General features: G+C 47.6%; 2 protein-coding genes across 3 annotated transcripts in view; one reads left to right on the forward strand and one right to left on the reverse strand.

The window, feature by feature from the left end:
• The window catches only part of LOC126997884 (uncharacterized), a 50,216-nt gene that overhangs the window by 25,082 nt on the left and 13,107 nt on the right, over window positions 1–12,027 (forward strand). The gene's annotated exons all lie outside the window — the stretch shown is intronic.
• On the reverse strand, window positions 7,686–10,656 carry LOC126997794 (uncharacterized). Its single transcript, XM_050859010.1, has 2 exons — window positions 8,705–10,656; window positions 7,686–8,121 (listed from the first exon to the last, which is right to left on the reverse strand). The coding sequence occupies exons 1-2, from the start codon at window positions 10,654–10,656 to the stop codon at window positions 7,686–7,688; spliced, it is 2,388 nt and encodes a 795-aa protein (XP_050714967.1).

Here is a 12,027-nt window from a genome sequence, read left to right on the forward strand (position 1 = left end):
TAAAGAAGCATTTATGAATTTACTCAGTGCATATATATATATATATATATATATATATATATATATATATATATATATATATATATATATATATATATATATATATATATATATATATATATATATATAAAATCTTGTTTATTAGCCAATCAAACTTAAGTTATATTAATATTATGGCGAGTATTATGAGTGTCCATACCATCCCACCTCCCTGGCCGAACCATCACCACGGATGGGGATGGTTGGGACGATTTAGAAACTTGTTTTTCATCACCTACATCTGAAAACCGGAAATAGCTACGAGTGTCATATTAGCAGCCTAAAGAGCCAAATGATGGAGGAACATTTTGAGGTGCACAAAATTACACTACTTCTTAAACTCTTTTTTTCTAAAAATATTTTTCTAAAAAGTGGCCGAATCATCACCGCTCTCCACTATATATATATATATATATATATATATATATATATATATATATATATATATATATATATATATATATATATATATATACAGTATCCTCTCGAGTTTCGCGCTATCCGAATTTCGCGATCGTCGAGTTAGCGCTTAGTCCTAAATTCGTACCATATCGACTTTCGCGCATTACCGCCCCGAGTTTCGCGTTGCTTTGACATGTACGGGTAACGTCTACCTACCGTCGGTGTCATGCGTGCTGCCTTGAAATGTGGTGTCCAACCACTGGGGCTATGGGCAACCGCGGTTGCCCGTATGCCCAACCCGGAGCGAGTTGCTGGTTGTCCGTATGAATGGAAAACGGTTGTGGGTACGAGCGTGGGTATGTGGGTACGTCACGGCTGTATGTAAACAAACAAACGACGGCAGTGGCTGAGGAGTGAGGAGCAGTGGAAGATGGCCAACCAAGAGACTCGTAAAGTGGTCTGGCAAAGCTGCTTTGCTTGATTAACAAGATAAGAGAACACCCAATGCTGTGGAACCACAGTCCAAAAAACTTTTCTTCTCCAGTCTTTGAAAATTGTAAAACTTCCGTTGTTGTTTTCCTCTTCTTCTTCTTCTTCTTCTTTTGACCTGTAATGCATGTTAGCGACGGTCCACTACACTGGCCGGTGTTGCGAGAAATATCTCCCCGCTGAAATTAATCACTCGGCTCTCCACCACGCATGCGCACTGTGGGAATACACAGCACTAAAAGTATTAATTTGCCTGGTTTTGTTCTAGTTTGTCCGCTCGTGATCTTTGTGAGCGGTGAGGGAAATATGGAAACAGTAAGCAGGTTGAACCTCTCTGCGAGCTATTATGCGGCTGCGGCGGCGGGTGCACGTACAATAGGCATTGAAAAGTCAATCATGATATTAGTGATTGAATGATTTATGACAGAAAGAGTAAGCAGATTATTTCATAACACACAGAAAACTACCAGAAAATATAAGTTTGTCCAACTGTCCCACGGGTGACCGCGACAGCCCTTACTTTAGCAGACGACACCATGTGGATCACAAGCGTGTTTTCAGAACTGCCAGCCAATTGTAAGGCAGCCGCCCTCAACTGCGGCTTCAAAACGACCTGTTCTCACTTCCCATTTTCTTCCTATTACCAAGGTACGTATTTTGAGATAACAAGGGAGTAAAGTCGAAAAAATTGAGATAACAAAGGAGTAAAGTAAAAAAAAAAAAAGTCAGTTTTTCCACGGGTCGGAACCAATAAGCGCTTTTTCATGGATTTCAATACCACGAGTTTCGCGATCCTCGAGTTTAGCGCCATACCTTCGGAATAAAGCAAGCGCGAAACTCGAGAGGGTACTGCATATATATATATATATATATATATATATATATATATATATATATATATATATATATATATATATATATATATATATATATATATATATATATATATATATATATATATATATATATATATATATATATATATATATTGACTGTTTGGGTTATAGTTAGGTGGGCACGGTTCCGCTAATTCGCTAACCACTAATTAGCGAAGTTAGCTTTTTCGTTAGCTGATTAGCGTTTTCGGTAATTTGAAAAGTTAGCGGACCAATTAGCTTCCGCTAAATGTAACTCCTCCTACGCTAACTTTAAGTGCACTAAAAATTCATACAGGTTTGTTCTTGTCTGTTGTGGGCAGACACAGCACCAGTTGAGCCACATGGCGCAATAATTCCAGGGCTTCCACTTTTGGGAAAATTTCGCCTTAAAGTAGGGTAGCTGGACAATTATTAGGGAAACATTTTGGTATTTAGAGTAATGCATCTTCCATTACCAACTCTTTAAACTTGGGATTTAATAACAAGAATTCGATATTTTCCACCTGACGGGAAATTAGTTTAAAATGATAAAAATAAGTGTCAGTTATGGAAAAAAAAGTAAAAAATGCGTAAATTTACGGGAAATCTTGAGTAAAATATACGGATTTAGGATAAACTGGAGGTTTCTTTCTCTTCTCTTCTCTTCTTGTTGTTGGGCTCTTTGTTCAGTTCAGCTGCGACGTTGTCACCGTGTAGTCGTCGCGTTCATTATTGTCGCCTTGTTTATCGTTATCGACGTACACTCAAGCTGCCGGTCAGGAGTCCCAGAAGTTCCAGAACCCGTGGCCCCACCTGGAGAAGTACTTTGTCCTTAAATCAAGAAGTATGACGAACGCCAATGTCTTGCACTTCCGGTGCGTCATGCAAGTAAACCTTGTAACTATTGTGTAAGGCTGGGCTCACACGAGACACTTTTAGTGGTCAGTGGCCGCCACAAAAAGTGGCCACCACAAAAAATGGTCGCCACGAAAAATGGTGGGTAGGTGCACCATGCACAGGAGCCACTCGGTGGCGGCCACTAATGAGGTCAGCACGTGGGGTTATGGATCTCGTAGAGGCAGCAGCTGTCTGTGCTCTCTTGGCAAAAAAGCGCTGAAGAAAGTACTGCCATGGTTTCACCCCATATATACTTAGCAACAGAATACTGCCTACTGCGTGTGGCAGTAGCAGAGCTAAAAGAACACGATAATCTTTTTACTACTTCAGGAGGTCACAGGGTAGGTTTAATCATCTTAAGACAATCACTGGTCCACGGATAACACGGCAGGACATCAACATGAGGAATTGTGTCCCAGTAGAAGAGAGACTTGCGGTAATTTTATTATAAGACTGAACATGAAGAATATTAAGTCACATTAGATGTAATTTATTGACATAATTCAGCAGTCTTTGCGGTTACATAACATTTTCCCCTTTCTACTTCTTGGTAAATAAAACTACCACATTCAGTAATTAATTCATATCAGAATCAATTAATATGCAAAACTGTGAAACGAAATGAAACATTAGTTCTGAAAGCATATAAGAGCTTATCCATTATATCCTGAACACAAGTTATGCGTGAAGGTCATACTTATACATCATTATGACGGTTAAAATTCAGGTGTTCAAGTGTCAAGACAGAGGGAAAGCGGCGGGTGGCAGGGTGATGGTCACCATAGCTGGGCACGATAACAGAAAACCTTATTCCCGATAACCGATAACTGATAATGGAAAACCTTATCGGTGATAACCAATATTCGTTAACTGGAGACACAAATATAGGCGATAACCGATACCCGATATAAATCCACAATTCCGATACTAGCTAGCGATAAGTCCGATAGGCGAAATCGATACTATATTGATATTTCAAATAAAATAAAAAAAACAGATGTGCTCAAGTTTTCATTATCTGTATTTTAGAAAACTTGCAAAACCTGGAAACCACACGTTGACACGTAGTACCAATGGACGGTAATACTAGAAACGCCTGAACCTGTTGTGTTATTTGGCGTCCCCACCATCAAAAGCTGGCGCTTTTGTTTACAAACACTGCTCTGCGCATGCATGCTCAGACAAGCAAGCTTTTAACCGTAATTAAGAGTTGCTGGAAGGCTGAATCAGACAAACAGTACCACTACCACCATCCCCTCTGTTTCTAGAACGACACTCTGTACGAGTTGTATTTATATGTACAGAGTGTCGTTCTAGAAACAGCGAGGATGGTGGTCCTGTTTGTCTGATTCAGCCTTCCAGCAACTCTTAATTACGGTTAAAAAGCTTTGTGAGACTGTACAGGGCTACGCTTACTGGTCTGAACATGCGCAGTTCACGAGAGACCAGTGTTTATAAACAAAAGCGCCAGCTTTTGACGATGGGACACCAAATAACACGTACAACACCGGGTGCCTTCAAAACCATGGCATGCTCACAAACGAATATAGAATATCAAATTTGTGGCAGTGAATAATCATTTTTGGGGCAAAGTTAAATGATTTTTTCTTTGATATATTGATTTTTGAGTCTAACATAAAAAAATAACCTAGTGTTTTAATGTTGATGATCTAAGCATGAAATCTTTTCACCGAAGATATTTCATACCCCGAAGTTTTTTCAAACAACACCGGGCGCCCGGGCCACGCATGCGCAGTAGGGAGGAGACAGTTTTTTTTTTTCTTTTTTTCTGAGAGGCGGAAAAAGTAGCGATTGTCGCTGGTTTGTTTACAACAGTAACGAAGATACCGATACATATTTAAATAAGTAGCGAATGGCCGATAACCTGATTTTGTTATCAGCGATAAAGTATCGCGATAACTTATCGCGATAACGCCCAGCTATGGTGGTCACCGATAGTGGCTCGTGTGCACGCTGCCATTTGAAACAACGGTATCTATCCCTGGCCGCTGTGGCCACCCACAGTGGCGTGGTCGGAAAAATGGCTCCGCCCGCCACAACTCGCCACTGTTTTGATTGATTGATTGATTGATAGTTTATTGTTGCAGGTAAACAACAAGGGAGAAGGGAGGAACATGCCATCCCAACCCCCAGGCAGGACAGAGTGTGATTATACAACTATTAATACATGTGTAGGGAGCACCATGAAATTAAAAAGATACAATGGTAGGAAGGAAAGCACAACAAGGGAGGGGGCAGTACCTCCCCCTGGACAATAAAATGTGGGGACGGAGAACATTGCCCAAGCACTAGATGGGAATGAACACAGAGATAGAGTAAATACTAGTCCTTAAAGTAAAATACTGCAGAGATCACAGCCTTGTATAGCACGGCAGTAGTTCAGGCTGCCACACACGGCATCACCACCTTGGTGCAAACTGAGGGTGTTCTTTGAGGATAGCAGGGAGGACATCATGGTTCAGGAGCCAACAAATTGTCTGGGGCAGGTCAAGGCAGTCCCGTGGCTTAAACTTAGCAATGAGAGGGCATTCCATGACATAGTGATGCAGTGTGTGGCCCCTCGGCCTGGCACAGAGCGTGCAGCAGACACCAGGGGAGTTACTAACCTCCCAGTAGTACCTATAGCCTAGCCTAAGGCGCATTGCTACCACATCCTGAGGGGCACTGTGTCGCCCATAGGGGTAAACACAGCGCTGGGAGACACTAACATAGTGGAGGCTGCTGGCGCTGCCATTGTCACAGCAGTGTCTGAGTCGGGTAGCAATGCTATCACGTGAATAATGCCTAAGTCTATTCTTAACATAGCTAAGCGTATAGTCAGTGCCAGGGTCCACTGTGTCATCCTGAAGGGCTCGTCGAGCAAGGCAGTCTGCCTTCTCATTGAGCTGGATGGCCACATGAGAGGGCACCCAGGTGAAGTGGACCGTGGCACCTGCGGCCTCAAGGGCACGGACGGCAGTCAGGCACTCAGCTACAAGATCACAGTCGGCAGGGGAGGAGGACACAAGTTCATGCAATGCAGCCTGGCTATTGACAAACAAGTAGACATTTTCGTGCAAAGCTGCTACAGTGTGGAGAGCCTCAAGGATGGCATACAGCTCAGCCCGGGTCGAGGACAGGTACCCTGGCAGCCGCCTGGTAACCTCAATGTCAGTGTACTGGGTGGGGGAAGCGTAATCCCGGATAAACACGCCACAGCCCGACCTGCTGCCATCTACGGAGCCATCACAGTACACATGGACAGCCCGAACACGGGGGTACTTGGACAGTTTGACCATGAAGTGATCCTGGAGGACATGGGGAAGCCAATCACGTTTAGGGAAAGGGAGTTGTTCAACGTCTACACTGACACGATAGGGAGGCCAGGCAGGTTGGGCCGGGGAGTAAACTAGGCCTAAGCACGCCTCTAACACACCCGTCTCTGCTAACATGAGATAAATTTTCCTAAGGTAGGAGGTGACAGGAGCCCTGGAGTCACGGTGCAGAGTTACCAGTGCCTGGTGAAGGGGCACTGCACCAGCACGAAGCAGGCGGCTGACGGTGCGACAAGTAATTTCCCAGATTCTGTCCACAACACGAGGCAGATTCAGTTCTGCCCTCATGACCTCAAGTTTTGCAGTTCTGGGGCACCCCAGAATGAGGCGCATGGCCTCATTTTGAATAAGTTCCAAGGGGTGAAGTTGTGCCGCACTAAACTGTACCAAAACAGGGGCAGCATAATCAATGAGGGACCTGACGACAGAAAGGTAAAACATCCTGAGGACAGGGATGCCGACTCCAAGGCCCCTGTTAGCCAAAACCTTAAGAGGAGCTAACCTAGGAAGGCAGATGTTCTGAACATGAGTGACGCTCTGCACAGATTTCTGGAAGCTGACAGGGGCGCCTAAGTACTTGTATGTAGGAACTCTAGCTAAAGGAGTGCCATTAATGCTGGGCAGATGAGAAACTCTCCTCCCACTGGCTTGAAATTTCGTCTTAGTTTCATTGATGACAAGGCCCATTTGTTCACACAGCGCTGACAGCTGCTCCAAAGCTAAACTGAGAAGAGCAGGACTGCTGCATTGCACAAGGATGTCATCTGCATAGATAATGACCTGAGTATTGCCCGGAAAGGGCCACCGAGCAATTTTGTCCATTAAAATGTTGAAAAGCATGGGGCTGAGGACACCCCCTTGCGGTGTGCCCAGCTCAAACACTTCCTCCGTGGAGGTAGCACCCTGGAAGACCACTTGCGCCTCCTACCATACAAATAGTCCCTGATCCAGCTTAAGAGTCTTCCACGGACACCCTGCAGAGTGAGATCCTCCATTATGACATCCTTGTTGGCCCTATCAAAGGCCCCTTTTAAGTCCACAAAAGCGCGACAATTCACGTCTGGATTACTAAGGCACTTTAGAAAACAGTCACTTGTGGAACGGCCCTTCATAAACCCATGTAAGTTTGGGAGAGCCGGTCCCCCAGCATATAGAGAAGTCTGTTCAATATCACGCGCTCTAACAGTTTACACACACAGCTCGTCAGGTAGATAGGGCGAAAGGTGCCATCACCCTGGGGGATTGGAACGATCACTGCAGCTTTCCACGGAGGGGGGAGGCTACCTGCGGCAAACGACATGTTGAACAGGTCAAGCAGGGGGTTGTCAGCTTGCACAACGAGTAAGGCATTAAGAATGTCGTAAGTCAACCCGTCGTGGCCGGGGCTGTCGACTTGCCATGTTTGACGGCAAGAAGGAGTTCATCGTGGGTAATGGGGACATGTGTCATCCAGAAGTGTGACGTGGTGCTGAACGAGGGCCATCCGCCGCTCCTGTGGCGGGCAAGTTCGGCCTGGTGTTGTGCAGGGAGACCACCAAGGAGGAGGCCCTCTGCCACTGGCGCATCAGGTCCTGGGCCCGGCCCGCAGGGTCAGGGTCACTCACCAGCCGTGTGGTCCTCCCTCTCACCCGGTTGACATGGTGCCAAACCTCCCGAAGGGAGCGGGTCATGCGATAGCTAGCACGGAAGGCGACCCAGTCTCGTGACCGGGCAGCTTGTCTGAGTTCAGTGAGGTGGCGCGCCACAGCGACCATGGCATCGCGGGCAGCCCGATCGGCGGGTCCTGCTGCCAGCGCCGCTGGTACGAGGCAAGGGTCCGCTGACAGTTGGAGACAGCCGGGTCCGAGGCGTAGGTCTGCAGGCGGCGCTTGGGCCTTGAGGGGCCCTGCCAGCTGCAACAAAACTCTCGACGGTGTCCAGCAGGCCGTGGTACAGCGAGGCGGCGTCGGTAAAGGATCCCTTCACAGTATGGTACCACGCCCGACTTCGGCAACGAGGCGCGGCATCCGGCAGCAGGGACAGCCAACCGCTTCCGGGACACAGCAGGGGCAGGCTGGATCGGGATGGTCGTCTCCAGGGCAAAGTGGTCACTCAGCAAACACCTGGAAATAAGGGTCTGGGCAGTAAAAGCTGGCATGTTAAAAAGAGTGACACAGTCTAACCTGCCCCCCTGAACATGTGTGGGCACATTATCCCCCGTGAGGACAGCCGTCTCGGAGGCATCAAGGAAGGCCTTCCAGCGGACACCATTGACATTATTGGTGCGGTGACTACCAAGATCTCGGTGGCGTGAGTTAAGATCCCCCACAAGAACAGTCGGCACCTCATGAACATAATCAGGAAAGTTAGCAAGATTTAAAGCCCCCGCATGAACATACGTGTTAACAAAAAATAGGGTTTCACCCATATGGAGTAAAGAAACAGTGATATATTCAATGCCCTCATTAATACCCATGTCCTCAAAAACTATCGCCGTCCCCTGTCTGACATACGTAGCCATCCCCCGGGTACTGCCTGCTGCGCCATCTAAGACATATAAATCATACCCCCTCAGGTCCGACACCCGTGGCCCAACCTCCTGAAGAGCAACGATATCTGGCCTATGAGTGATGACATAGGAGTGAAGGTCAGTGAAGCGGGCATGTAGCCCGTTGACATTCCAAGTTAAGAGGCGGACACACTCACTGGTCAGGAGGGGGTGGTTGCCGGTCAAGGAGTGGGGTGATCCGATGATGGAGCTCAGCCACCTGCTGAGTCAGGGAAGCAAACTGCGCCAGCAGCACCTGGAGTGTGGCCTCCCACTGCAGTGGAGGATCAGCAGGTGAAGGTGAAGGACCCGTCTGGCCATGGCGAGGTTCGGCCGTTCCCTCGGCAGCTGCAGTCACCACAGCCGGTGGGGTTGCAGGGGTGTTCTGCATCTGGCCCGCAGGGGGAACCACACTGTCCCCACTATCGGCGTCCATGGCCTCACCAGCAGACGGCAGGGCAGGGCACGGGGCCGGGGCTGAAGCTGGAGCAGGGGCCGGGATGGAGGACAGCTCACGCACAGGCGGGGGCGTGGAGACTCGCTGCTCCAAGGCCGCCACCCTGGAGATCGTTGCAGCCAGCGTCTCCTGCAGCTGGGTGACTGCAGCGAGGATCTGATGGACAGGGGTCGACCCAGCGACAGCGGGGGAACCAGCAGCCGGCACAGGGGGGACGGTAGGCTGTGGCTGGGGTGCCGGAGCAGGAGCCTGGCGAGGCACTGGGGTGGCAGCGGGTGAGGCTGGGGCAGCAGGGGCGGACAAGCCCGGCAGGGGCGGAAACTCGGACGTTGTGGGAGCCCCCCGGGCCCAGGCCGAAGACTGAGGGAGAGGAGCAGGGCGGAACACAAGCCTAGGGCGGCCTTGCTGAGGGTGGTGGTCAGGCGCCGCGACCCGAGATGGTTTAGGCTTCATCGGGCAGGAGTGGTAGTGGGCGTTATGCTCACCACCACAGTTGCAGCACTTACGGGGGACGGGTGTGCCCGCCTGGATCTTCTGGAGGCACAGAGCTGATTTGTGCGTGCCCGCACAATACCGGCACCGAGGGGCCGATCTGCAGCGCCACTCCTGATGGCCCCACCGGCAACAGTGGCGACAAATGTCGGGCTCCGCCGTGTAGGGCTCCACAGCCTTACGACCCACCCCGAGGAGGTGCACCTCTGTCGGGACGTGGCCAACCACTGCTCCAAGAAGCTGCGGGCGAGGGGCCGTGCCCGCATACCTGCGCTTTAACCACAGAAAGTTGTCTGGGGTCTCAATGAGGTTGGCATTCATGTAGAGCGGCACATTGTGGATGATGACAGTGTGCTGCCGCTCCGCTGCATTTTCGACCAAAACTACGTCGAATAACCCCTCAGTGAGGAGTCGCTTGTAGAAGGCGATGTCGTCCCTGACCGTGAGATAAGGTCGGAGCCTACCCTCCTTGAAGAGCGGCTCCAACTCACCGTGCTGCTTCAGTAGAGATGCAAACCACGTGTATTGCTGGGCTGGTGTCAGCCCGGCCTCGGCGGGGAAGTCTAGGCGGCGGCGGGTGGGTTGGCTCGGGGCCGCGGCTGGGTGCGTGTCCTCCAGGGGCACCTCACCGTCGACCAGGACAGTCTCAGAGCTACCAGACTGCACACCCTCCATGGGTGCGGTGGCAGCTTTAACGGGAGAGGCAGTGGGGGAGAGGCAGCCAGGATTATCTGGCTTGAGCCGCTTGCTAGCGCTGGCCACGTGGTCCTCCGAACAAAGGCGAGGGTCAAGTTCGGCAGAGTCGGCCATCTCTTCAGTCTCCTCAGACCACAGGCGCCGTTCCTCAGGGGCAGGACACTGCCCAGAAGCCGCCGAGTAGGGATGGTCGTTAGCCATGTCCTCTAGACACCGTTTATTCCGTGGAAGGCAGGGCATCCACGGACGGAGCACAGGACAACGCACGTCTACACAGCACGGCCGCGTAGACGAGACTCCCACTGTTTTGTCACTTTTGTGGCGACCACAAAAAAGTGGCCCGTGTGCATGCACCCATAGAGATGTGTGTATTCTATTTCGACCATTATTTTGTGGCGGCCACTGACCAATAAAAAGTGGCTCGTGTGAATCCAGCCTTAAACTGTTTATATAGTTAAAATTCATCACGCTTTTAATGCCCCTGTGAGAGATAAAACTAAAGTGAACTAAAGTGAACTTATAACGGCTACCGCTCGGCCACACATCACTTAACTAAAGGCTGTTGTGTTATCTCACTTACTACAATCAACTTGTGAAGCAGGCCACGGTAACACCGGCCCTGTGACGAGTGAGATAACAGTTCGCGCCTTAAACTTAACACTCGCCACCTTAAAAGTAACACGAAAAGTTACTAACAAATCCCTGAATGATAGAAATCTCTGAATGATAGAAATCCCTGAATGAAAGAAATCCCTGAATGAAAAAAATCCCTGAATGATAGAAATCCCTGAATGATACAAATCCCTGAATGAAAAAAAATCCCTGAATGATAGAAATCCCTGAATGAAAGAAATCCCTGAATGAAAAAAAATCCCTGAATGAAAGAAATTCCTGAATGATAGAAATCCCTGAATGAAAGAAATCCCTGAATGATAGAAATCCCTGAATGAAAGAAATCCCTGAATGATAGAAATCCCTGAATGAAAGAAATCCCTGAATGATAGAAATCCCTGAATGAAAGAAATTCCTGAATGAAAGAAATCCCTGAATGAAAGAAATCCCTGAATGATAGAAATCCCCGAATGATAGAAATCCCCGAATGAAAGAAATTCCCGAATGAAAGAAATCCCTGAATGATATAGAAATCCTTGAATGAAAGAAATTCCTGAATGATAGAAATCCCTGAATGATAGAAATCCCTGAATGAAAGAAATCCCTGAATGATTTAGAAATCCTTGAATGAAAGAAATCCTTGAATGACAGAAATCCCTGAATGATAGAAATCCTTGAATGAAAGAAATTCCTGAATGAAAGAAATCCCTGAATGATATAGAAATTCCTGAACAATAAAAATTCCTGAATGATAGAAATCCCTAAAGGAAATAAATCCCTGAATGGTATAAATCCATGATTGAAAGAAATCCCTGAATGATAGAAATTCCTGAATGATAGAAATCCCTGAATGAAAGAAATCCCTAAATGATAGAAATCCCTGAATGAAAGAAATCCCTGAATGAAATTCCTGAATGATAGATCGAAATCCCTGAATGACAGAAATCCCTGAATGAAAGAAATCCCTGAATGATATAGAAATCCTTGAATGAAAGAAATTCCTGAATGATAGAAATCCCTGAATGATAGAAATCCCTGAATGAAAGAAATCCCTGAATGATTTAGAAATCCTTGAATGAAAGAAATCCTTGAATGATAGAAATCCCTGAATGATAGAAATCCTTGAATGAAAGAAATTCCTGAATGAAAGAAATCCCTGAATGATATAGAAATTCCTGAACAATAAAAATTCCTGAATGATAGAAATCCCTAAAGGAAATAAAT

This window comes from Eriocheir sinensis, chromosome 13, assembly GCF_024679095.1.
Source record: "Eriocheir sinensis breed Jianghai 21 chromosome 13, ASM2467909v1, whole genome shotgun sequence".
NCBI lineage: Eukaryota > Metazoa > Arthropoda > Malacostraca > Decapoda > Varunidae > Eriocheir > Eriocheir sinensis.

Bases quoted from the DNA above. Each gene is read 5' to 3' on its own strand.
- LOC126997794 (XM_050859010.1), bottom strand. From the start codon at position 10,656: ATGAATTTTAACTATATAAACAGTTTAAGGCTGGATTCACACGAGCCA. The intron at 8,122-8,704 runs GTGAGTGTGTCC...CCTTATTTCCAG, and splicing joins CAACCACCCCCTCCTGACCA to GTGTTTGCTGAGTGACCACT.